The sequence below is a fragment of the Phyllosticta capitalensis genome, assembly GCF_038381095.1.
Source record: "Phyllosticta capitalensis strain CBS 128856 chromosome Unknown BKA78scaffold_2, whole genome shotgun sequence".
Taxonomy (NCBI): domain Eukaryota; kingdom Fungi; phylum Ascomycota; class Dothideomycetes; order Botryosphaeriales; family Phyllostictaceae; genus Phyllosticta; species Phyllosticta capitalensis.
The window spans coordinates 1,345,489-1,370,816 of record NW_027117440.1 but is presented as its reverse complement, the minus strand read 5'-3'; the positions used below and the strand labels follow the sequence as shown (position 1 = coordinate 1,370,816).

The 25,328-nt window shown below is 54.4% G+C and overlaps 8 protein-coding genes across 8 annotated transcripts; 4 read left to right on the top strand and 4 right to left on the bottom strand.

The window, feature by feature from the left end:
- Positions 1-2,721: 2,721 nt before the first annotated feature.
- On the bottom strand, positions 2,722-3,795 carry BKA78DRAFT_329875 (2-nitropropane dioxygenase; the record flags this gene model as incomplete). The annotated part of the gene is made up of 1 exon (XM_066889710.1): positions 2,722-3,795. The coding sequence occupies one exon, from the start codon at positions 3,793-3,795 to the stop codon at positions 2,722-2,724; it is 1,074 nt and encodes a 357-aa protein (XP_066747693.1).
- Positions 3,796-4,095: 300 nt separating this feature from the next.
- On the bottom strand, positions 4,096-5,145 carry BKA78DRAFT_246703 (uncharacterized protein; the record flags this gene model as incomplete). The annotated part of the gene is made up of 1 exon (XM_066884235.1): positions 4,096-5,145. One exon carries the CDS (start codon positions 5,143-5,145, stop codon positions 4,096-4,098), a length of 1,050 nt encoding a protein of 349 aa, XP_066747692.1.
- Positions 5,146-10,560: 5,415 nt separating this feature from the next.
- Positions 10,561-11,638, top strand: BKA78DRAFT_305633 (uncharacterized protein). Its single transcript, XM_066887714.1, has one exon. The coding sequence runs from the start codon at positions 10,790-10,792 to the stop codon at positions 11,285-11,287; it is 498 nt and encodes a 165-aa protein (XP_066747691.1). The 5' UTR covers positions 10,561-10,789; the 3' UTR covers positions 11,288-11,638.
- A 1,183-nt stretch (positions 11,639-12,821) lies between these two features.
- BKA78DRAFT_305631 (putative sorting nexin-4) lies at positions 12,822-14,803 on the bottom strand. The gene is made up of 2 exons (XM_066887713.1): positions 14,559-14,803; positions 12,822-14,476 (listed from the first exon to the last, which is right to left on the bottom strand). Exons 1-2 carry the CDS (start codon positions 14,667-14,669, stop codon positions 13,319-13,321), a joined length of 1,269 nt encoding a protein of 422 aa, XP_066747690.1. The 5' UTR covers positions 14,670-14,803; the 3' UTR covers positions 12,822-13,318.
- Positions 14,804-15,105: 302 nt separating this feature from the next.
- Positions 15,106-15,971, bottom strand: BKA78DRAFT_292458 (adenylate kinase-like protein; the record flags this gene model as incomplete). Its single annotated transcript, XM_066886057.1, has 2 exons — positions 15,106-15,743; positions 15,815-15,971. The coding sequence occupies 2 exons, from the start codon at positions 15,969-15,971 to the stop codon at positions 15,106-15,108; spliced, it is 795 nt and encodes a 264-aa protein (XP_066747689.1).
- Positions 15,972-16,851: 880 nt separating this feature from the next.
- BKA78DRAFT_245781 (LETM1-like protein-domain-containing protein) lies at positions 16,852-18,523 on the top strand (the record flags this gene model as incomplete). The annotated part of the gene is made up of 3 exons (XM_066884154.1): positions 16,852-17,427; positions 17,477-17,755; positions 17,807-18,523. The coding sequence occupies 3 exons, from the start codon at positions 16,852-16,854 to the stop codon at positions 18,521-18,523; spliced, it is 1,572 nt and encodes a 523-aa protein (XP_066747688.1).
- Positions 18,524-19,810: 1,287 nt separating this feature from the next.
- On the top strand, positions 19,811-20,737 carry BKA78DRAFT_349802 (uncharacterized protein; the record flags this gene model as incomplete). The annotated part of the gene is made up of 1 exon (XM_066890867.1): positions 19,811-20,737. One exon carries the CDS (start codon positions 19,811-19,813, stop codon positions 20,735-20,737), a length of 927 nt encoding a protein of 308 aa, XP_066747687.1.
- Positions 20,738-21,809: 1,072 nt separating this feature from the next.
- On the top strand, positions 21,810-25,295 carry BKA78DRAFT_349800 (alpha-mannosidase; the record flags this gene model as incomplete). Its single annotated transcript, XM_066890866.1, has 5 exons — positions 21,810-21,937; positions 22,018-22,526; positions 22,577-23,841; positions 23,893-24,805; positions 24,856-25,295. The coding sequence occupies 5 exons, from the start codon at positions 21,810-21,812 to the stop codon at positions 25,293-25,295; spliced, it is 3,255 nt and encodes a 1,084-aa protein (XP_066747686.1).
- Positions 25,296-25,328: the final 33 nt, after the last annotated feature.

The following is a 25,328-nucleotide window of genomic DNA, read 5'->3' as shown; positions in this document are numbered from 1 at the left end:
CTCGTCTTGTCTCTCTACCGCATCTCTTCCATGCGTGCCATTGGTCGCTCCCGACAAACTGTTGGAAGGTTATTGGCTCGCATTTCCTCCTTTTCATTTTCACTTTCTCTAACTCTACATCATAGACCGCGAAGAGGCGCGAGCGTCGTGTGGAGAAGCGCAAAAAACATAAAATAAGGCGTCTGGAGAAGAGGTAAGATAAAGATAAGGTTGGAGATGAACGTTGGATGGTGCACTGGCCAGCACAGTGGTAGAGTTGGATTGTGGTCGGTGCTTATTACTGGTCGGTACTATAGGGACAGCAGACTCGGTACGTGCATACCCGCGCCATGCCTAGCTCTGTCCGAACCGAGGGTTCCGAACGTACACAGTATGTTGTTCCGGGCCGGACTGAGCCGGTCGGTGATGGGGAAAAGGCAGTGGGGATGGGGAAATGAGAGGGTGCGCAGTGAGAGTGGTGGGCAGGGCGCTTTGGTAAGGGAGATGGGCGTGCGGGTGTTGGGGTGTTGGTTGTTTGGTTGGTCATTTGGTTGGTTGGATGGATGGCGGAAGCACTGTAATTACCATGTTGTACATGTAGCAGACCGCAGCTTTTCGGGAGTGCGACGATGAAAGCGACATGGAGCGCCGGCCACCTGGTCGACGTCTCGTTGCAATTTCAAAAGACTGACCAGTACGCATACGACATCGACAGTCTTCGAACTCGCCTTCGTACTCCACCCCTTTTACAATTGCCTTCCTATCGTACTCCTCCATCCTCAAGCCAGCCACGCACGCGCACAGGCCCGGCATCTGCCGCGCCCTGAAATCCCAACTCGTCCAAGGAAGCTCCTAGAAGGCCGTCCCCGGAGCGCGCGAGCAGTGGTTCCTTGCACGCGCTGCTCGCAACAAGCCGAAGCCGGTTGCTCGAAAAGAAAGAACCCGGGTGATTGCGTAAGTGTGCTGGGATCGAGGTGTCGGGCGTGCCGAGGATGTTCGTGGATGGAGGAGCTATAGGTTTAGAGAGTAGGTGGCCAGGGGGGTGAGTTGCTTCAGTGGAGTAGCTGTAGCTATCTATTCTCGTATAGTGGTGTCTATTTTCGCTGTAGGGCGGATCGAGGTGTCGCATGTTCCTACAGCATCACCTTCTCGTGTTGTGAACACAGCTACAACGAGTTCTGGGCGGCGAGAGACAAGAAGCACTGCCACCAGGCCCAGAACTTGCGTCCTCCGCTTCTGCGTACTTGGCAAGATTCAAGCAATGCCGACTTGATGGACACCTGCTTGCATGCATGTAGCACGCAGGTACGTGCAGGCAAGTAGGAACCCGCTGGCCTGGCCGAAACGTGGGGTGTTTGGGGGTCGGACAGGGGGCATGGGAGGTGGGACGGGTGTTCCTGTTGCAGGAACACGGAGCTTTGGTGGCAGGCGAAGTCGCGGTCGTAGTTGATGTGAAATGGATGGCGACAGAACGATCCGTACAGGTAGGTACGTAGGTATGAGTATTGTCGAGCAGTGGTGACTGAGTCGTTGTACTCTGAAAGTTGGGCAACGTTTCCGGCTCGGTACCTACCCTGCGCAAGTGAGCAAGTACCTACTATCAGAAAGTCATCCCTGCTTTGTATGTCACGCACGCACGGGTCGATGCATAGCGGATACTCCTGACTAAAGCGATGGACGATATGACAGCTGACACGACCGGCGCTATCGCAGAGCACCTCTAGTGACGCGCAGGCGTTGCAAACCAATCGTCGACCGGCAGTTTTGCTTGTACTGGAACATCGAATGTACAGGGAACAGAAGAAAGCGTCGTTCGTACATGTTCAAGATAACCTGCGCAAGAGTCGTGCTATGGTTGCGAGCTGGGATGAGCCTTGGTCAGCGAGCTTGAACTTGACGTCGCGCCAGTCAGGGCACTCAGGGGTAGCATGACGGATGGTTTGCGCCAAGGGGTGCGAGCCGTTAGATTAGGTTGGGAGGGGAAAGCATGTGTGTGCAACTGCTTGCTGGCAGAACCCTTGTCTAATGCAGGGGGCATTGCGTCAGAAGTTCTTGAGAGTCAGGAGAGAGGTTGCGCGATGCTCATGAGGTGATGTCTGCCTGTTGAATGACGTGGAGTTGATGACCGCAGTGACGGTGTTCGCCAGAGCTCTGTGAGTCATGCGTGAAAGGAGGCTGAGAGGAAGCGGCGAAATCGAGATCATGGCATAATCGAGATCTTGTCAAAAGTGACTTCTTGCGTGGCTTTCTGCTGAGTCGTTGTGAGCGTTGGAAAGCTTAACGAAGCTTGTTTGGAACTACGTTTTCTTGGCTCTTGGCTGTTGGTTGAAGCGAGCAGTTGAAGCGACCAGGGCATGCGGGGGAGGCCATCAGTAAGATGCTGATGTAGTAGAGCCCTTATGTGATGTGGTTTCTGCCTTTAATCCGGATTTTAGTGCATCCTATATTGAATTGTGAGAAAGCTTGGATTCGCAACCTCTTCATCGCAGAGTTCTCAATCGGAATGCTGGATTGATATTGGCGTAAAGAGGATTTGAAAGATTGCACTGGAAATCCAGGATCAAAAGAAAGAATGGGCCTGCAGATTTCCTTGTCAAACTGCGCTGGCTTGCTCGCCTCCTACTGGGTGGCATCCGCTGAGACTTGAGCCGCTAACACTGCAACGGCCGCTCCCGTGTGACTGAAAAGGATCGAGAAAGGCCGAGAACTGGTCGAAGGTGCAGGTTTTGATGTCTTTGACACTCAAGCAAGCGATCTTGCAGCTCTCTGCAATATCTCTCTGGCCCCACTCCTGACTTCTTCAACAATTTCTCCCGCCTTCTTGACTTCCTTCACCAAACCGACTCCCGTCCCAGCATAGGTCGTCATCCTGCCTTCAAGGCCCCATCCTTTGTCTCCCATCCGCACAGAATCTTCGTACAATTTCTTATTTTCCTCCCAGTCCATCCCATTCTCGGCGTCGGTCCAGCTACGATTTAGCACTCCACGAGCATTGTAGCCTGGCGGCCAGTCAGTTGTTCCCCTGAGTCGGTCGTAGACGCTAGTCCGCATTGTTGTCTTGCCACCATCAGATGCTCGTAAGACTTCATTCCGGTATCCATCCGCAATGTTGGCTTCGTGCGAGGCAAGGAACCGCGTTCCCAGAACGACACCCTGGGCACCGAGTGTCAAAGCGGCTGCCGCGCCGCGCCCTTCCATGATACCACCCGCTGCCACGAGGATAGGTTTCTCCTCTTCAGGAACTTCAAGAATGCTGATGGCGTCCGAAACCTCTGGAAGGAGAGGAATAATGCTTGCGCCTTGTTGAAGGCCGTGGCCGCCAGCGTCGGTGCCTTGAACGACCAGAACCTCTGGTCGACATGCCCGAGTGACCTCGACTGCATTCGTCACAGTCCCGACTTGCACCCAGATTTGTGTCCTTCCGGCTGTTGCCTCGCGGATTTTTGTAGTCCATACAATGAGATCATTGGTGCTCCGGGGCGCGAAAAACCAGACGGCAGCCGGAGGAAATTTCGAGACGGCCGAGACGGCAGCTTCGAGGTTGGCACCCCAATTGAGAAAGCCGACCCCGATGGGAAGTGTATTTGTTGCGAGCGACGAAGCATTCGGTGGAGGCCTCTCAATGAACTGCGCGTGAATTGTCCGGAGGTCAGACTCGAGGGTCGATGTGTCGCTGCCGGCCCCAAGAAAACCAATACCGCCTGCGCGACATATTTCAAACGTCAGAGGAACAGTCGCGATGAGGCGCATAGGAGCGCCAACAACCAGCGGAGTCTGGATCCATGGGAATGCTGCTTTCAATCGTGCGAGAGCCATCGTCGTGATCTTTGAAGAGTGACATGGGGGATGGCCATGACGGATGACGGTATATGAAGGTGTTCCACAGTGAGTTCTCCGCGGAGTTTGTCGACGTAGGAAGAGTGACGAGGCGGGGCGCCACAAGTAGCCGGTGGATGACTAGCACCCCGCTCAAGCCTCTTGCGGAGCCGCAGTAGTTACATAATCCAAGGGTCCAATCAAAAGGCCGTCCACCGGGTCGGGATATTCATGTTCCTTGAGCTTACATTTGGACTACTGACTTTCTCCCATTTCCCATCACATTCTTGAACTCTTGTATCATGCCCAACTCTTCTCTGTCTCCTCCTTAGGCTGTATTGTGCGCTCCCCATCCCCAAAAAGCTTCTTGTAAAAGGCATCGTAAGTGACCCATATCGATTTGAACACGAAGCTTACGGAAGAAGCCAGCCATTTTGGACTTTTGCCCTTCTCGTCCTTGAAAACTTCCTGCAACGAGAGCAGAAGGCTCAGCACAGGCATCCAGGTCAACAGAAAGACTCCCTTCCCGATCTTCTGCCGCAAAGTCGTGATTGTGTACGGCCTGATATCACGCAGATATTCCTGGTAATCCTTGGGCAGGTCATTCTCCTCTGCGCCGTCTGTGATGAGCTTCAAGTAGCGAGCAGAGGGCTGAGCATGCGAAGGGTCAGGTCGTTGGAAGCTCCCGCCCTTTTCGAGACCTTGGGATGGCGGCGAGAATAGTGTGTGTGCCCGGAAAGACTTGGATTCTGGCTCTACAGGCACCGTTTCAGGATCCAGGAGAGGGAAACACTCTACTAAAACGTCTTGGTAGAATGAGGCGCCTCCTTCCGTGGCGATTATTTGTGCATAGTCGGCCGCGGTGACCTCGTACACAACGCCAACGAGACCCTTTTCCCAGCGATCCTTGTTGTAGCCAGTCTTCGAAACCAAAGGTGTGCTCTCTGTTTCCGCAGTCTGGTCTGAATCTGGATTCCTCCGTCCGGAATTGGCGAAACATGGCTCGGCGTATGGAATGCCGGGTAGATCAAATGTCAACCGAAGCTCTGGGACGACGACGTTGACTTTTGTTAACGGCTTCACTCCGCGTTTGCCTTCAAAGGTTCGGCGGCATAGATTCGAGCCATAGGCTAGATACAGCACCGTCTGGCCTGCTTGGTTGGGACTCAGCAAGCCGGAGATGGTTTCATCGTTGAGGTCCAACGGTCGTTCTGTTAGGGAGGCTTTGCGGCGGGCTGGTGACGGCTTTGGAAGGGGATGGACCCCTGCGTCTTCTTGTCGCTGGCGGGTTTTCCAGAGGCGGCCCCTGGATGGTTGAGGGCGATTGACAGGAGCGTCAGGTGGTGGCATGTTGTCGGAAGCAGTCGAGATGACGGCAATCATTCGGAGCGTCATCGGCGAGTACGATTCAGCTTTAAAGGCGTGGCATGCAATTGTGGAGCTGACATTTGTGTCTCGGCTTTAAGAGGCGGAGGTAGCGTTGACCAGTTGGGCAAGGCATTGTTGGTAATTGGGCGCGGAACTCGGAATGCCATCTCTCCAGACTCCCGAAAAGATGGCAAATCCCAGCCCCTCGACATCAATTGGGAAGCATTTACAGCTTGTGCTCCCGGGTCTTGTCTTCCCGCTCCTTTGTTCCCTGTCACGCACGGGAGCAACTTACTAATATACACCATCGCCTGCCGAAGCCATGCTTACAGCACTTCTGGCTTCATCTACAGACTGAAGTTGTGAGCGAGCTGGCCGAGCAAAATTGTAGCTTCCGCGGCATGCACCTAACCCGCCGTCGAAAGATGCGCCGCAAGCATTTTCAGCATGCGTTACAGAGCTTGCAGACGCCGGAGGATTGATTGGTCGACACCAGGCGAGGAATTTGGCCTCTGATGTCAAATCCAAGACCTCCAATCCTTCAGCTCCCTTTTGGAGATCGTAATCGATGCCTGAAACATCTGTCGAGCAGTTTGCGTCGGCCATTTGCACCTGCCCAAACGTGGGCGATGGCGTCTCGTGACCTCGCGCTCTTACGCGTTTGACCGACCCGACCATCTCGTCCTCCATTTCCCACCACCCAATTCGCTCCGTCCTTTCTCGCACTCCTCTACGCGTTTCTCGTTGAAAGCTCTTGCCAACCGTGCTCGGCTGCCTTCATCGACTCAAATTTGAGGTTTGTTGCCCGCGTTGAGGTTACCAAATCTGACGCGCGCGACTTCAATGTTGGCGCGCGTCGCTCCTTCCTTGCTCGTCCAACCTTCCGCACCTCACCTGAGTCTGTGCCCATGGAACAGACTGAGACTTCTCAACGTCTGACTACAATCCGTGAGCATCTGACCCGGGCTTTGTCCTCTGGCGGTCGCTTGCACGTTGATCTCTTCAACGCCTATGTACGAGCCCTGCATTCCCTTCTGTCTTGGTACCCACCAACTCACTCACTCCAGGACGAGCTTCGTACGGTAGAAAGCGCAGAATCGCACAAGCTCATTGCAAGAGAACAATTTCTCCCACGTCTGCTGCTCTCTTTCCTCTCCGATAACCACACGCATCTGTTTCGCCGTTGGGTATGGCTACCACATTACTTCTTTCGTCGTACTAATAGCTTGTAGGCCGGCATTCTCGTCGCCCGATTTTGCCACAAGTCAACAGCTGTCGCAAACCTCTTTTCAAACCTCGCAAAGCAACACGGAGTCCATCCCCTCGCCTTCGGATTAGGCAATTTGATCCTCGAGGAGGGCCGACACGAGGATCTCAGGCTGATCAGCGGTCTGATCATCAGGAGCTGCGTCTATCACGGAGTGGACCACCGCGTCTTTTGGCCCGGGCATAAGGCCCCTGCGTCTTTCCCAATCGACGACGGGAGTGAGTGGGCAGACAAATTTTACCAGTTCACGCACGCCTTTGACGAGGTTGATGTGGAAAGGTATGTGGTTTCTTTAGCAGCTCATACTCCATGACAAATCTAATCAGGAACAGCTCGAAGGGATATTCGCTATCTTCTGTCGGAGAACTGCCGGAGTTTTCCTCGCGAGATCCACCGCTGCTGAGGCTCATCGAAGTCCCCAATGGACTGGCTGTTGTAGCTCTGCATCTCGATCTATCGCATGTCCAATTCCTTGACATTCCAGTTTCGAGCCTTCTCGCCTCCGAGAAAGAGGCTCAGCAGCTCAAACTTCACTTTGAAGACAAGACGCCTTTGACGATCAATGCGACAATCGTCAGAACCAGGCAGTTGACAATCAGGTTCAGGTTTTCAGGCGTCGCAGGGGCAGCGTTGCGGACTGTTGAGGACTCCTCGAATCACTGGAAGATCGCAAAAGCTGCGCGCTTGCCACAACGCTTTTCTACCACTGAAGCTATTGACTTGAGTTTTATACCGAGCCCCCCAGACTACAGCTCACGACAACGACAAATCTCTACCATTGAGACTCTTGACATAGATAGTTTGCCAAAGACCCCAGTTCACGACTTGCGAGCCATGTCCGAAGCATCAGCCGCGCTTGCTCGGCGACGAGCTAAACGAGTGCCGCAAAATTCGGGAAGCTCCTCTTCGCTTGGTCGATCTTTGAATGAGAGTACTCCTGCAACAAGTGCGACCCAACCGAATCCAGCAAAACCACCCCAAGTCCTTGTACCCGAATCAATCCCTACTGAGATGGCTTACGCAGACAAGCGGACAACTGCAGACGATGAAGCTATTGTAGCTGACAGCTTTCCGAGGTCGCCGGGCCGAGAAGCAGCAGCTTCATCTGCCAACACTGGGCGCAATTCTCAAAATGCAAAGACCCACGGCAGGGAGGCGCCGAAGTCGGGATCGCGTGGAACTGCATCGCAGACTCAGAAGATCACACAAGAGAATGGCAAGGGCACGCAAACCACGGGTGTCAAAAGGCCTGGTGAAAAATCCGGAGATGTCAGAGAGACTGGAACGAGCACTCGAAAGGCACCTGTTGTCGACAAGAGACGGAAGACCAATGCGGAACGCCTAGCGAAACAAAAGACACATTCCAAAAACGATGCCTTCGACTCCAGTCATTATGACCTCCCTGATGACGAAGAGGATGGCTCTGCAGAGACGAGTGCTCCGAAGCCAATGCCCAAGAAAAGCGGTCCTGCAAAGCCGTCGATGCAGCCGTACAGCAAAGGCAAGGCAGCGGCTACACGATCCTCAAACAGGCCAAAGGCATCGACACAACACTTGAGCCAAGAGGCGACAAGACGGAGAGAACACGAATCCTCCTCCTCCGAAAGTGACGGTCCCGATGACAGCAGCGACGAGGACTTCCGCGGGACTAGTCCCCGAGGTAGAAGTTCGGATAGAAAGGGCAAGAGAAGATCATCGAGAGTGAGGAACTTTCAGGCAAACAAGGAAGCATCACGGACAAGGGGTCCTTCCAAGCTGAGGGACCAGCTATCGCAGCCACAGTCTCAGGAGCATGTGGCCGAAGATGGAAGTGATGCTCCTAGGCTAGATGATGCCGAGCCAGCGAACAAGACTCGTCCGCAGGAAAAGCCCTCCACAGAAAGACAGACTTCTGACTCTAACCCCAAACCAACAAACGACCTTCCCCATAGAGTGCATCCCACACCACAGAAGACTCGTCGTGGGGAGTCAGGCATGGAGAGGCAAGAAAACGAAGCCGAACACGAGGACTTCGACCAATATCTCACTGGAGCCGATTGGGAAGAAGACGACCACCTCTTTCCACGGGAAGAACAGACGGAGAATGCCAAGGCAGATCTAGGCGCGAATTTAGAGAGATCAGAAGCCGTCGAGGGACCAGAAAAGACGCAAGAAGAAATGATGGCCATCAACGCTGGTCACGAAATTCTCCCGCCGGTAAATGCGCCACCAATGAAAGGCTTCATCGATCCTGCACTTCTGGAACGTGCTGCGGTGGCAAACAATTCCTCCGTGCCTGCATTGGAACAAGAAGAAGAGCAACCGGAAACGCTGGAGAAGGACACAATCGCAACCAATGTTGTGCCTGCGTTGGTCCAAGAAGAAAGACAGGCGCAAACACGAACAAATCAGCCTGATGAAACCAGCCACGAGGCTGTCGAGAAGCCGACCAGTGACAGGATCTGGGAGCCTAGCTCAAGTTACGGCAAAAAGACCCCTGGAAAGAGCAGCCCGCCAGACCCAAGGAAGTCCGTTTTCGCCAAAAACACGGCATCTGGCAACAGCAGCCAGCCACATCCAAGTAGTTCTGTTTCCGCTGACAGGCGCCGGGAAAACATCGACGTCGCGAATGACGAGAGGGAGATTGAACAGGTTCAAGAGACTCGCCACGACGGCATGGAGATTGTTGCAGACAACGAGATGGGGATTGAAAAGGTGCCACAGGCTCATGATGAAAACGCGGAACGACCCCCATTAGATGAACGTACTAATCGAAAGCCCCGAATCATCGAATTTGATCGTACGGGTCCTGTAAATCAGGGCAAGACACCGCGAGGATCCAAAGTTTTACCTCAATCGCATTCCTTTGGTGCTACTCAGACGAAGACTGCCTCCCACCGGATGGACCAGATGTCGAACAAAAGAACGCCAGTGCGACTCCCCAGGCAGTATGGATCCGGGCCACAAAGAACGTATCAGGACCATGTCAGCTATGGCGAGATGCTTTCAAGCCCGGATAGAAGCAATCCGCCCGAAAAGAAGAAGAGTCTAGGACATTCCCAGACAATCGAGGGCCCAGCTGTTGAGTCTGCAGTGGAGAAAACCAGACGAAAGACACCTTCGGAGGGTACTGCCGAGCTGGAGTCTGAGGATGAGCTTTCTCGATCACCACCAACTAAGACCCGAGCATCTGTTTCGCCCAATGGTAGGGATCTGCAAGGAGTTGAGGTTCCTGCTATCGAGCCTGGAATTTCTATCCAACCCGGATCGAAACCGCCATCTGAGAGTGACTACGAAGATGACTTGGCAGATGGATCCACATTTTGTCCACCCTCGGATGATGAAACTTCGCCAGGAATCAATCCTCCAGTCATGGAGACCGAAATTGAGAACGACGCCCAGAAAACCCTCTCGGAGAGTGGTGCCGAATGGGGATTTGCACATGAGTACACAGTCGTTCCACTGGCTGAAATTGAACAGTCTGCTCCAAGCAAGAGCGGGCCTTCTCCAAGACATCTGGATGGTAAACCTGCATCCGAGGTCGTATCGTCTCCTGCTCAGGCCACTCCATCCAGCTTTGTCCCGACGCCTGCCGCTACCAATCGTACAAAGCGTCGCCACGAAGAGGGAGTGGATGATTTCAGCAACCTTCTAGCCAAGAGCGTATCCTTCAGTGGCCATGGAAAGGCTCAGCCTGCTCCCCACTCTGTGGGAGCTTCGAAAGAGCTAGACACTCCAGAGGATCCATACAAGAGAAGGAAATTTGACCACCAACCTTCAAATACACATCGGGAATCTTTGAAGGCACTACCACTATTCAAGAAAACTGAGGCAACAGCTCCTCCGGTTCCACACTTCAAGCAACCTATCCCTCTGCAGAGGAAAAATTCGACAAGAATCAGTGAAGACGGAAGCCCAGAGCCTTACAATGACCCCAAGAGATCTGTATTCAACGTTGCCGGTAGCAGTGAGACTAGGCCACAGAGCCATCTGAATAGGTCCCCAGCTATGGCACGCGCGCGAATCGCACCGAGCCCATCGTATTCTCGCAATGTCTTGTCAAGCAACAAAAAGAAGGTCCCTGATCCTCCATTGGCCAGCTCCAACGCCATTACAGAGCATGCTTCAGAGGACATGTTGGAGCAATCCAAGATTCTAAACACACCTGCTCCGCCTGAGGCTAATCCCTTCACCTCACCGGAGACCCTGAAGAATGGAGAGAGTAAATTCGCGGCCAGACTTCGACGAAAGACTGAAGCTCAAGGCGTCAAATCCGCCGACGGCAAGCAGGGTAGCAAGACCATTGGGCTGGAAGCCCTTGTCAAGGCGCGCCTCGAGGAGAACGACGACCCAGACAAGACCCTTGTCAATGACGACGACATGGGTGATTTTCCAGACGATGATTCCGACATGTCGAACGCTTCGACACTAGACGAAGACGAGGACGAAGATGAGGATCTTCACTTGAAGCACCGTCATCCAGACGAAATGGACTGGGAGGAGCGTCTGAAACCGCATCAGCAAAATTATGCCTCGGCCCTGTCTCGCGTTTCACAGCGTCTTGTGCGTCACCTAATTGACCAGGAGACTGCGATTGAGGATATTGTCGTGGCGTTTCAGCAAGACGGCAATAACTTGATTGACGAACTGGAGCGAGCGCACGAGGAAGAGTTTGAGCTTGAGCGGGACACAGTCATCAAGGCAAAGACAGAGCTCCAGAGCATGCTTGAACGCATGAGTGTGAAGCTGCGAAATGACAAGCAGCTTTATGAGGCGAGGAGGCAGAAGTTGAGGCAAGAGGCTGAGACCTCAAACAGATCTTCCGGCCTGAAGAAGCAGATTGGTGTGCTGGAAGGCATGCTGAAGGAGACGAAGTGATCGAAAAAGGTGGGCATGGTTACGGAAAGGTATGGGATGTGTGATTATGGGATGGATGGCGTTGCTACAGTTTGCTCTTTTCAGAAGTGTCGGCTCATGGAGTGTCTATGGCCAACGGCGCTACGACCTACGCGGGAGCGTGATCTATGGCTATGATGGCGGATATTTGACTCGGGTTCATGCCTTTGCTGCGTCCTAGGGCGTCCTTTCTTTAGATGTATTAGGCTGTGGCATCTTCTTTGCACGGTGGTCTACAGGTCTCATCAGCTCGGAGCCGATTGCTTCCATCAACATTTCAGACACAAAAGCCCAGGTAGATATAGCTAGTCTGATGACGACAATCATACTCACTTGCAAGATCACTTGAACCACGCCGACATTGTGCCATCTCAGGGCAAAAGCAAAGGTCAAGGTGTAAAGTTTGCAGCTGTCCTTGAAGTAACAAGTCATGGACTGCATATGTACATGCGCCACTGAACTTCAAGGTTGAGTTTGAAGGCCTGGCACTGAGCTTCAATTCCTCCAACTTAGACTAGAAGCGCTATCTACTGCCACAGGCACGTACAGAACACACTGAAGTCCACTGACTTAAGATACTAAATGTGTGCATGTCAAGTGAAGTGGGCTGTTACCGACACCAACGCCCAGCCCAAGACAACAGATAGACAGCATAAGAGGCGCAACCGCCTCTACCACACTCCTACAAGCCCCAGCAACCTCCACCCACCTCCACTGGACCCCGTCTACTTTATATTTTGCAAGCGCCACCTCCCTCCCATCAACCAGCGGTACCGTGGCCTCGTGGTTTGCGGTTCGACGACGCAGTTTCCCTTTCGGGTTTTCCTGAGGGTCATGGCTGAGGCTGCCATTGTCACGCGCTACCGGGTAGGTTGCGAGTTCGATCCTCAGCGTGGGGTCGGATTCGGAAGATGTAGGACACTTTGGTGTCCGAACTGTTTTGACCTTTTTTTTTTCCTGCTGTTTTGCTCTGCAGCGGTGGTGCTGGTGCAGGTTGTCGTCGTCACTGTCGTCACTGTTGCTGCAACCACTTCACCTTCCTTTCCCTTCAGGGTCTTTTTGCTCTGCTCTGTTGTTGACAGGAGGTGTAGAGGCATGATCCGAGTGCTTCCAACACTGACTTGCTGGACACTCTTTACGTGCTCCTCCAGCTCCTCGACTTTTGTAACCACAGGCCATGCCATCACCTCGTGCTCATGTCAAACACCAACACCATCAACTCACACTGTTGCCATCACAGACACTATCACGCGGCAAGCGCGCGCCGCACACGCGCACGAGGAGTCCTCAGTCACGCGCGCATACACACGCTTGCAGGCCTCGAGAGGCCAGCCGGCCAGCCGCCCACGCGCGCACGGGGAGTCATCAGTCACCTGCCGCGCGTGGACCTTTTGAGGCCTCGAGGTAGAAGCCACGCGCGCACGGGAAGTGATCGTGACGCACGCACGGGCCACTTGGGATTTCGATATAAGGAGGTGTCTCTCTTCCCTCTTCCGTCTGAGAGAACAACCGACAACGTCCGGACCCCGTTGCGCCGGCAAGGCAAAAAGCCATGCTTTTCAATTCCCCCACTGTCGGGGTTGTGGGTGGCTTTTGCTTTTAATTCACTGTTGTTGTGGGGGGACTTTTGCTTTCAATTCACTGTTGTTTGTGGAGGAGTGTTTGCGGGAATTGTCTGTGTAGTCCGACGACTCCCTGTGAGCGAGCAGTGGGACTTGGTGGTGCCAAAGGGCAGCGATGTTGGATAATGGCGGTCATTGACATCACTACACCGGCAAGAGATGGCCCTATGGAATTCAAGGTACCGAGCAGTGCGTGCGGTACTCGATTGGATGTTGCTACCTACCTACCTACCCTATGCAGCACCTCGAGCTGCCAGTCCCGTCCAGCAAAAGAGGTAGTCAAGTCCCAGTCGTACAAGTCCCAAACGCCCAAAAATTTGAAGAGTAAAAGAATTGAAAGATGAGCAGACATTCGACAGTGTCGCGAGCGCCAGCCATTCAGAGCCTGCAACTAAGCAGCAGCCGCTGCCTGTGCCTCCCTCTCCTCCTGCTCCATCTGCTTCAAGAATGCTTCCCACGTCTCGACCGTATCTGCGAAAAAGGAGACGTGCGCGTCAGCCAAGTCGCCGAGCGTGTCCTTGAATTCGAGCGCCTTGATACGCTCAAAGTCGGCCACCTCCTTGACCGTTTGCTCGTCAAAGGCCTCGGTCGTCTTCTTTGCGTTTTCCACTTCGGTCGTGAGCTTTTCGATTTGCAGCTCCAGCTTGCGCACACGGTCCCGCCGGCTCTGCTCATGATCGACGCCGCGAATGTCCTCCACCTTGGCTCGTAGGAAGCCCGACGCTCCTAGGCTGGCAGTCGATGATGCACTTGCCAGCGTGTCGCGGTCTGCGGCCGCCTTAGTCAGGTAGTCGGTCAGCGACTCAAAGTCGAGCTGCTTTTGTTCGCGAGTCTTGAGCAGGGCCTTGACCGCGTCAATGTAGGCGTCCATGTCGCGCAGGGAGCCCAGATAGTCCTGGTCGGTGTGGTTGTGCAGCGAGCGCAGCCCTTGGCTCGTCATCTCGACGCTGCTGGCGAAGCTGGTGAGCGGCTGTTCGACGCCCTGCTCCAATGCGACCAGCTTTTGGCATTGCGCGGCCAGGTCGGCGTAGTCGGCCGTGATGTCGCCTTGACGCCGCGCGACGCGGGCCACCACTTTTTCCACCAACCCCAGGTCCTCATCCAGCTTGTCCGCGCGGTCCCGCACGTCGAGGAAGCGCTTGTCGGGCTTGTGGACCTTGCTGAAAGCGCCCATCAGTGTGTCTGTGAAGCTATCAAACACGCCACCCGATGCCTGGTCTGATCCGGCGCCGCTGAGGCTGCGCGTTGGTCGCGCGCGCATCGTGCTATTCCAGTCGCTGCTCTCAAGGAAGAGGAGCAATATCGCCGAGCGGCGCAGCACCGGGTGCAGCGTTATCCTCTTGAGAAAGCGCCGCAGCGAGCTTGCTCTCCGTTGGGTGAAGTCAGGCCCGAAGCGATCGCCACGGACGTACTCCATCTTGTGTTTGTCTGGCAGCGGCGGGACGGCGCATTGTGGATACTCTTTGCTGAGCGTCTTCCAAAGGAACACAAAGTCGGTGAAGCGTCGCCTGACGGAGAATTCTGAACGCTGGAATGACTGAAAGTCGCTCTAAGGGCAGCGTCAGCTTGCAGTGTATTCCCAGACAGAGTGGTGAGGCAGCCGGGATGGGGCGGTTGATGGGTAGGCTTACTCTGGTAGTGACGCGATATGAAATGTAGGCATCCTTGGTGCCGTCGTTCTCCTTCTGGGGCTTGTCGACATTGCATTCGAGCAGGCCTTCATTGAAGTCGGTCTCGTCCATGGTGATTTAAAGATGATTGGACGTGAATGTTGCGATGCAGTGGAGGTGGTGGGTGAGCAACCGGAAGCTGGAGAGCTGCGGGTCCAGGGCTGGCAGGTTGTGGTCTGTGCTGGATGATGACGGAGGGCGGGCCTGGAGGTGGTGCTCTGCCCTGCCGTTCCAACAGGAACCTGCGTCCAACTGTGCCGCGGCCACGAGCAGCTGTCGCACTACAAAATAATTACATGTTGTGTCGCATCAAGACAATTTTCGTTCATCGTAGCCATGGTTATTGATTGTAATAATTTGCGAGCCAGTCTGGCCATCATCGCAACAATTATACTGTACAGTAGAAGTCGCCAAAAACCATCTTATACAGAGAACGTTCAGGCCTGCTTTCGCGGCCGATCCAACGCCAAACTCCCAGCTTAACGACAGCCAGTTCGTTGCCCATAGCCTATACAGAGAAGCGCTTCTCAAATTCTTTGAACAGCTTCGGGCTGATTTCGTCGCTGGTGTTTCCCTCAACTTCCCACAGCACGCCCTTCTTGTCGTAATGCTCCAGAAGCGGTGCGCTGGTTTCCTCAAACTTCTTCAATCTGGTTCCCCAGACTTCTGGACAATCGTCTGCACGCCTGGTCAGAGGCTCGCCAGTGACGTCGTCTTTGCCTTCGACCTTGGGCGGATTAAAGGTGGTATTGTAAACCCTTCCAGAGGGCTCGTGGACCAATCTGTTGCAGATGCGGTCAAGAATGACGGACGCAGGCGTCTTGATGTTGACGACGAGGTTGATGGGAATAATGTCGTCAATCTGTTTGGCCTGCGGGGCGGTCCGAGGGAAACCATCCAGAATGAAAGATGCCGTGGGACATTCAGAGTAGTTGTACCTGGAAGCGGGGAAAGTCGAAGGAATAAATACATCGTCTACAGTGTCGGCGGGGATGTCGGCCTCGGGCGTAGCATAGTTTACGCTATACGGTCTGATGGTGTCGGGAACCAGCCAACCGCGAGTTGACAGCTCGTTGATGATCAAGCGCACCATCATGGCATCAGGAACCAATGCGCCCGTCTTGATCTTCAACTCGGCCTGGATGCCTGTGGTTGCGCAACGTGTTAGCAGCGAGCCAATGCCGAGGGGGAGCATAGCTGGGCGCGACGCGACTTACCGAGGGGAGTGCGGTTGCGGACATTTGTGCGCAGCAGGTCGCCGGAACTAATTGAACTCAACTGCGGAAAGCGCTTCATAAGACGCTCGGACTGAGTTCCTTTGCCCGCGCCCGGCGCGCCTACGAGGATGATGCGCGCGGCTCTGGAGAGGACCATTTTGGGCTGTAGAGAGGAGAGCGATACGGGATTCGATTGAGGACGAGACGGGCGCGGGGTGCCCGACGGGCGTTGGCTGCGACGGCCTGCTGCGATTGGACAACTGTAGAGGTTGGAACAAGTGCTCCGGAAAAGATGGCAAACTGGCTAGAAAGACATATCGAGGAGGTTGACAAGTAACGGGCGATGTTGTTAGGAGGAGAGGTAGCGCAGATAGATTGACTCGGTGTTGGCTTTGGTGGGGAGGCCAGAGAAGGCGTTGAGGCGCCAAGCAGTCACATCAGCCATCCATTGCCAGGGAACCGCCGGCAGCCCGGTACTGTGTGGGTGTTGGCTTGTCAGACGACGGGATCCGCACAACGGTCGCCGCAGGGCAGGCCAGCCGGGCGTATGCCGTGGACCGTTGTCGCCTCGGGATATGTATTTTGTATCACAAGAGGTCGAACTCAGTGATGTTGTTGTTTGCTGGCCTCACCTCAGCTTCGAGCATCCTCGGCCCCGTCGTCGGTCGTCCGGAGTGTCTGTGCTGTCGGGTTGTCCTTTGCGACCGACATTCTCCGACAGCGCCACCTGCTCCCTCACTGCCACACTTCCTGTGGCTCCTCCGCCCAATCGCCGCCCTTCTCGAAACGTGACGAACAAGCTAACGCGCCAAGCTCGACTGGCCGTCTGTCCCTTGTACCTGGAGGATGATCTTTGCGGCTGGCCCGTTTCTGTAACCTTGCTCCTCTTCTTTCCATCCAACCTCCCTTCTCCATCCCACAAGACCACTCCATCCTTTTGCTTAAACCCCCTTGTTCGAACATCGATCCTCCTCCGCGACCGCTTTGCCGCGCCTTCGACAGCGTCTCGCTCCCTTCCTGCTCGAGCCTGGCTCAGCATGTCTCTCAATCGCTCCGCATCCCGCATAACGCCTGTCCTCCTTCGAGGTGCCTCCAGGCCTCTGCGGAGAACCCCACGTTCTCTTCCCCGTGAAGTCTCTGCCCTCGCGATCCTCATTCCGCGCCTGGCATACTCGACCGAATCTTCAACGTCATCACAATCCAGCGGACAGTATCCTCCTCCTGGCTTCAATGCCAAGGAGGCAAAAAAGCCTCTCCCCAAGGATGAGCAGGAATCGGGGAAGCCTCTCAAGGCTCAGGTCGATGAAGAGACCTTGAAAGACCTCAAGCAACCCAAGGACGAGCCCACTGCATCTCCCAAGACAATGGCTGCCGAGCACCAAAGTCTGACGGAGCTCGCCGCGGAAAAGGCCAGCGCCGACGGACCAAAAACCAAGGAGCTTGCAAAAAAGGACGAGGAACACAAGAAGCTCACCGTCTGGCAAAAGGTCAAGAAGGAGGCAAGCCACTACTGGGATGGCACAAAGCTGCTGGCAACCGAAGTCAAGATCAGTACCAAGCTGGCTCTGAAAATGGCAGCAGGTTACGAATTGACCAGGCGCGAGAACAGACAGGTAAGCTCTGCAACGAGTGAATGATGGGTGTGGTCTAATGTCGGTACAGCTTCGCCGTACTGTTCAAGACTTGGGTCGGCTGGTGCCCTTCTCCATGTTTGTCATTGTACCATTTGCCGAACTTCTTCTGCCTGTTGCCCTCAAGCTGTTCCCCAACATGCTGCCCAGCACATACGAGGGCCAAAAGTCCAAGGACAACAAGATGACCAGCCTTCGCGCAACGCGAAAAGAAGTCAGCGATTTCCTTCGCCAGACCCTAACAGAGACCGGCTTGCCAGTGAGCGCTGCCAACGCGCAGCGGGAGGAGTTTACCGAATTCTTCCGCAAGGTCCGTTCCATCGATTCTAGTTGCGCCGATCCGCAGACTAATTTCTTCTAGATCCGCACCACTGGCGAATCGCCAACCCAGGCCGATGTGATCAAGGTCTGCCAAATCTTCAAGGACGACCTGACTCTTGACAACCTCTCCCGCCCTCAATTGGTTGGAATCTGCAGGTACATGAACTTGAACACGTTTGGCACCGACAACATTCTGCGCTACCAGATTAGGCATCGCATGCGCCAGATCAAGCGTGACGACAAGATGATTTACCTCGAGGGTGTTGAATCGCTGTCTGTTCCGGAGCTGCAAAACGCTTGCGCAAGCCGCGGTCTGCGCACTCACGGAATGAGCCCCGGCAGGTTGCGGGATGACTTGCAGACCTGGCTGGAGCTGCGTCTCAAGCACCGTGTTCCTTCCACGCTGTTGGTCCTCAGCAACGCTTTCATGTATAGCCAGGGCAAGGACACCGAGATGGACTCCCAGATCGACGCCCTCAAGGCCGTGCTCTCTAGCATCCCTGAGGAGCTGTTCCACGAGATTGAGCTCGAGGTCCACAGCGCCGAGGGTGCCGCTACCAACAAGCAGCGTCTCGAGGTCCTGAAGGAGCAGCAAGAGCTGATTGACGAGGAGAACGAGCAACTCGAGACTCGCAAGTCTGCCAAGGCGGCGGCTGCCCCCAAGGACGACAAGGACATTGACGAGAAGGAGGAGGCTGAAGAGTCGAAGGAGGCGGAGGCAAAGAACACTGAGCAGGAAGCTAAGAAGACCAACTAGAGGTCTTCTTTTTGTATATAGACCTGGCTCTGCTCAATGAATGAATGCTCCCACTCGATTATGTCCCTGAGGCGAAAATACCAGCTAATGGTGCAAGTTCCACCGTCTTCCCCAGCGGAAGCCCCCTGTACCCGATGTATTACCAAGCAAGTTATTAGCCTTGCGTGTGTAATTATGAAAGCACGACGACGAAATCCTCAAGGCTCAGTGCCAAAAGTTGTGACGGGCACCTGAAGTCAGGACAAGGAAATTTTCCACTTGGGAGGAGGATGGACGGAGAGCGATCAAATGTCTCTTGTGAACAGGAAGCTTCGGGCTACGACCTCTGAAATATCTGCTGAGCAAAGTAAAATAGCCGCATAATGGGGTGTGCGTTCTCTTGAGTCCCTGTTTGGACATTTCTGTGTCAGTGACGGGGCGGTTTGCCCGAGATGACACTGCAGAAGCTTCGCTTGAATTTCCAGTCATTGGCTGCATATCCTACCAAGGTGGCGACGACTATCCGAATGCAAGCTCCGCTTCACAGCAGGCGAGGAAAGAAATTCAACCCAGGCGCAGCGTCAAGTCGACGCACCACCTTCAGACGCAAGCGCTTGAATGCTCCCTGTGACATCCCATTAAGAGAAACATTCTCTCTATGTTGAACGCATCAAGCGCTTGAGAGCTCCACGTCTCTACGTGGTTTGACTTGGTGACAGAGATTCCCGGATTAGCAATTTTTTTCCTCTCCCACTGTGGCTTCGCAGTGCGTCTTTGAATTTTGGGTGTTGAATGTGATAGCCGACTGTGGAAGGTGCAAGCTGGTCAACCCTGCCGGAAAGGTCTGCTCCACAGGCACTGCAAGCGCAATTTTGGCGAAAATAAATTTAACACAAAATTTGCGCGGTAGGAACAAAGCAGCAATGCAAATTGTTTCCTTTGTTTACATGCTGAGTGCGTACTCTTTCCAGGGCGTCGCGTTGTTCTTGTGGCGGTGCCAGAGCCGCAACACCACGCCAAGCATTGCTGCAATATATCAATACAAGCAAAATAGCCCCAACATTATCAATATTGATCAATGAGCATAAGTACATGTAAATAGAGGTCATTAACAGTCTCGCATCATTGTTCTGTCCTTTGCCAAAGACTTCCCCTAATATTCTGTGAAGGTGACTGCAAATTTGTTCACGCCGACTCAGTGACTGGCCCATAGCAACCGACGCACGGCCCGCATGGCAACGGGCCCGGGTACAAGTAGATTTCTCCCTCCCCACCAAGCCTTTCCTTTTCCTTTCTTCTTCATGAACCATGGATTTCTTCAAGACTTCACTGTTTCGCTCTGAGCACCATGTCTCGACCGGCCCGCTCTACCTGTTGCTTATGGCATACTCGTTCAAGCCGCCCAGCATCCCTGCTGCGCAACTGCGCCTGGTGCCGCCCTGGCTGCAGTCCCCTCGCCCTGCGGTTCTCCTACTTGTGGTTTTGGTGCTGCTGATCTTCGTTCTGCCAGCGCTCACGCACTTCTCCAGAAGGACCTTTACGGTCGCCAAGATTCTCTGGAAACGCCCTGATCCCGCGCCACTCGGACTTGCCGACCTCGTTCTGCTGCCAGGTAAGGGGTACACTGACCGTTGCTTTTGCCCACGCAGGACTGGACCATGGACCCCTGGCCGCCGCATCCTCAAGAAGCACACCGACGTTTGTGTCAACCGGAAACCCAAGACCGTCTCCTTTCCGGCTGATGCAGCTCTGGTCGATGTGAGGATCCCAGCCTGGACGCCAACGCCCAAGTCGCCGTGGAAGCCCGGACGCAGTATCCTCTACGACGCCAAATCTCGGGGCAGACCCGCCAAGTCTGTCAGTTTCGACCCTGTCCCGAAGATTCGCGAGATCCCTGCCCGCAAACGAGTCCATTTCGACCCCGAGGTCCACGTCAAGATTATCGACAATATCATGATGGACTGGAACCTCTACCCGAAATGGCAAAACGAAGTCATGCGCGAGCTCGTCTCCGGTCACGCCAGACGGGAGCTCCGTGACATCGGACAACGCGACTCGGATGGCGACATGGAGATGGACGACGCTCCCCGGAAGAAGGTTCGTTGGGATCCCAATGTCCAAGTCAAGATTGTCGACAAGTACCGCGGCCGCGACGAGTGGTACTACCATTGGAAGGGACCCCTTCTCGACGAACTTGTCTTCCAGCGTCCGAAGCTCCGGCCGGTTTATCAATAGGGCAGTGCACGATGAACGTTGATTGGTATCGCTGACCACACTCTTGATCATGTTGACCACTCTAGGGCTAGGTTAGCGGACGGCAGTGAGTGTCTTCGCCCCGTAGTGTCGCCCGGGAGTCCTTTGAACAACTAGGCGTAATGCCGAACGTATGTACGTTCCGCGGCGTTCGAACGGGACAAGTTCCACGTCGAAAACGACCCGACACCCTTGAGACCCGGTCATTTCTCCTTTGGGCCAGCTGATACCACCATGGTGGCGCAAAGTTTGCATGAAATGGTAAGTGTCTTGATCAATCCGACTTGAAGTCCCAATGCTAATCCGCTCCAGTCTGCCCGATTCGGCTTGGTATCACCTGGATGGTGGTTGGGCTTTGCCCTTTACTTGGTACGCAACTCGACTGCCACAAACTTGACTCGACTGACCTTGTGCAGCCCAGGACGTCGACCTTAAGCACCTAATTTGAACGGTAAGGTTGTGAATCCAATGCTGACTTCTCCTCCACAGACCACCAGCGAACAGCTCGCACTTCTACGCAGTGCTGGTGACTAGTAGCCTGTCTCCGGACGGTGAAGCCAAGACGAGCTGAATAGGTAGTTTCACTGATTGATTTATGCTTTTTCAAAACGTTCCAAGGTTTGGTGCTTAAGGTCGTGACATGCCCTGATGCGAGATGAAGTTTGAATGCTCTTCTCCGAGTCTTCTTCAAGTCCCTGGTGCTCTTTATTGTCTGTTCCTAGCTCTTGAATGCTTTGTGTGCATCTGCTATCGAGCAGATTAACCGCCCTCGATCTCCCTTGCCCTATTTAGGAATTGCGAGCCGTTGCTTTTAGCTCAAACCCCGTTCCGCGTCCTTTTCAGAATGGGGTGAGGTTGGTTGTGCACTGACCACTGGGCGTGGCTGGGGCTCCCGCCGCGGAAGGCGGGGAAGGTTGATCCAAGCTCCTTAGCTCCTTGGTTGCTGCCCCAAAGCTGCAGGACAGCTGCAGCTCTTCCGTCACCATTCCCCAGACCAAGAACACCTTCAACCTGCAAGGCTCCTCTCACAATGGGAGGGGAAACACATCTCGCCATGGGTCCAAAGAAAGAATACCCAAAACTTGCTTCACGCCCTGTCGGCAAGCAGATCCACAAGATCTACCTCGATCGGCTCAGGCAGTTTACCAGCGGAGGCCAGTACGAATCCAAGGGACTGCTCCCGTACGCACTACGCCCATTGGTTGACTACATTTGGCCGGCCTCGACCACTCCACGCCCAACTATTGCTGATTCAGGAACAGGAAAATCACCGAAGGACGCGCAACTGGCTCCGAACACGTCGAGCTCTTCGTCTACTCGCCGCCCAACCTCTCCCGGCCTACCTTCAAGGAGGCTACCTCCCACGAGTTCAAGCCTACCAAAGTCGGCGAGTCCTTCGGTCCGAGTTGGGCCACGCATTGGTTCCGCATCCACTTGAGGGTTCCACCGTCCTTGAAGGACAAGGAGCACCTCGAGTTCCACTGGGATGCAAACAATGAGGGTCTCATCTGGACAGAGGACGGAGACCCGGTTCATGGGCTGACGGGCGGAGGAGAGCGTACAGAATGGATCTTGCCCCAGAGCTTCAGAGATGGCAAGGTGCATACCTTCTACATTGAAATGGCATGCAACGGCATGTTTGGAAATCCCACTGGAGGCGACACCATCCAGCCACCAAATCCCGACAGGTACTTCCGGCTCTCGACGGCAGATATCGTTGCGATAAATTTGGACGCCAGAGCACTTTACATTGACTTTTGGATCATCGGAGGTTTGTAGAACATCTTCCCGTAAGATCCGGGGCAGGCTGACTTTGCAAAGACTGCGCTCGCGAGTTTGGCCAAGATTCCTGGCAAGAGCACGAGGCTCTCCAGGTCTGCAACAGGATTATGGACACCTTTATTGCAGGAAATGGCAGCAAGGAGTCGATCAAGGAGTGCCGCAAGATCGCCAAAACGTATCTTGGGGACAAGATTGACTCTGCAGGCATCTATGATGACCAGGACGCGCTCATCAGCGCAATCGGCCACTGCCACATTGACACTTGCTGGCTGTGGCCATGGGCAGAGACCAAGCGCAAAATTGCTCGCTCCTGGTCCAATCAGTGCGATCTCATGGATCGCTACCCGGAGCTCCGCTTCTGTTGCTCTCAGGCGCAGCAGTACAAGTGGCTCGAGCAGCTGTATCCATCGACCTTTGACCGCGTCAAGGCCAAGGTCAAGGAGGGAAGGTTCCAGCCGATCGGTGGCAGCTGGGTCGAGCACGACACCAACATGCCTAGCGGCGAGTCTCTTGTGCGCCAATTCATCTACGGTCAGCGCTTCTTTGAAAGCCGCTTTGGTCAGCGATGCTCAACCTTTTGGCTCCCTGACACTTTTGGATATTCGACCCAGCTACCCCAGATCTGCCGTCTTGCTGGTATGACTCGTTTCTTTACACAGAAGCTGAGTTGGAACAACATCAACAACTTCCCGCACACCACTTTCAACTGGGTAGCCCTCGATGGTAGCCAGGTCATCTGCCACATGACTCCTGCCGAGACCTACACGGCGGAGGCCCACTTTGGAGACGTCAAGAGAAGCGTCACCCAGCACAAGTCTATGGACCAAGATGCATCGTCCTTGCTTGTTTTTGGCAAAGGCGACGGTGGCGGTGGTCCCACTTGGGAGCACATTGAGAAGCTCAGGCGCTGCCGCGGAGTTGCTGACAATGCTGGGCTCATACCGCGTCTCAAGATGGGTGGCTCCGTCGATGACTTCTTTGCGAAACTTGAGAAGAAGGCCGAGGAAGGAACCGAGTTTGTGACTTGGTACGGCGAGCTGTACTTTGAGCTGCACCGCGGCACATACACCACCCAGGCAAACAACAAGAGAAACAATCGCCAAGCAGAGATTATGCTTCACGACCTCGAATACCTTGCTACCTTGGCGACACTGAAGGACCTCCTTCCCGGAGACGACGGAAGTTCAAACTACCGGTATCCGAAGCAAGAGATTGACGACATGTGGGAATCAGTCTTGCTGTGCCAGTTCCACGATTGTCTGCCTGGAAGCAGCATTGAGATGTGTTACGACGACTCTGACGAGGTAAGGCGAAACATGCTCGCCAAGTGGAAATTCACTGACAACGCGTTTTAGCTCTATGCCAAGGTCTTTAAGACGGGCGAAAAGCTGCTGTCGGATGCTTTGAGAACGCTCGGCTTTGATGACGAGGAGCCCGCTGCAACCAGCAGGACTGTTGCCCTGAACACGCTTGGCTGGCGTCGTGAAGAACTGACGAAGCTGCCGATCAAGTCCTCCAAGCCGCAGTATGCCATTGCAAACGGCAAGACTGGCATCATGGAGACCGATTTGCTCACCGCTGCCACGGAATCGACTGCTTCGATCAAGGAGGTAGAGCCTGGTGTTTATGTGCTTGCAAACAACCAATACCGTGTTCGTGTGGAGAACGGCATCATTACGTCGCTTTATGATATTTCCGCCGACAGAGAAGTTGTCCCTCCAGGAGAGAAGGCAAACCAACTCGTCATCTTTGATGACAAGCCGCTCTACTGGCAAGCCTGGGATGTCGAGGTTTACCACTTGGAATCAAGGCAGGAGCTCAAGCCCGAGCGTAGCTCAATCTATGAGACTGGCCCTCACAAGGTCTCGGTCGTCACTGAGACGAAAATCAGTGAGAAGAGTTGGGTCAAGACGACCATCAGTCTGGCTGCCGTCGTCAATGACCAGCCCAGCTACGTCGAAATGGAGAGTGAAGTCGAGTGGCGTGAGACGATGAAGTTCCTCAAGGTCGAATTCCCAGTTGACGTGGTCAACACGGAGGCGAACTACGAGACGCAGTATGGCATCATCAGACGTCCGACACACTACAACACCACTTGGGACATGGCCAAATTCGAGGTTTGCTGCCACAAGTGGGCTGATTTGAGCGAAGCCGGATACGGCGTGAGCATTCTGAACGACTCCAAGTATGGGTTTGCCACCTGTGGAAACTTGATGAGATTGAGCTTGTTGAGAGCACCAAAGGCACCTGATGCTCATGCTGATATGGGTAAGTGAAGACGAATGGAGTGCTGTTTAATATGCTTACCAGGTGATTAGGACGGCATCATATCCGCTATGCCATCTTGCCTCACGCTGGACCTCTGTCTGCTACGACAGTTCGCGCCGGCTACAACTTCAACAATCCCCTCAAGATGCATTCGCACCCGTCCCCTGAAAAGATCTCCAAGTTCCTCTCATCAATCCACCTCGGCGGCTCTCCGGCCCTCGTGCTTGACACCGTCAAGCGCGGCGAGGACGATGAGGATGTCTCGCGTGGAGAGCTTCCGCCTCGCGAGGGCAGGAGTATCGTGCTCAGAATCTACGACAGCATGGGTGGCAAGGCCAGGGGCTTCATTGACTGGGGTCAGCTGCCCGTGCGCAAGGTCGTGAGAACCAACGTGCTCGAGGATGATGGCGAGGAGCTCAAGATCAAGGATGGAAAGGTCCAGATTGAACTCAGGGCGTTTGAAGTTGCCACTATCAGGCTGCAGCTCTGAGAAACACCCGTTGAGCCTTTGGAAACAAGATTG

Excerpts from the sequence above, each read along its gene's own strand:
- BKA78DRAFT_305633 (XM_066887714.1), top strand. The coding sequence starts at position 10,790 with ATGGGTGATTTTCCAGACGATGATTCCGACATGTCGAACGCTTCGACA.
- BKA78DRAFT_305631 (XM_066887713.1), bottom strand. The coding sequence starts at position 14,669 with ATGGACGAGACCGACTTCAATGAAGGCCTGCTCGAATGCAATGTCGAC. Across the intron at positions 14,477-14,558 it reads CATATCGCGTCACTACCAGA|AGCGACTTTCAGTCATTCCA; the intron begins GTAAGCCTACCC and ends CGCTGCCCTTAG.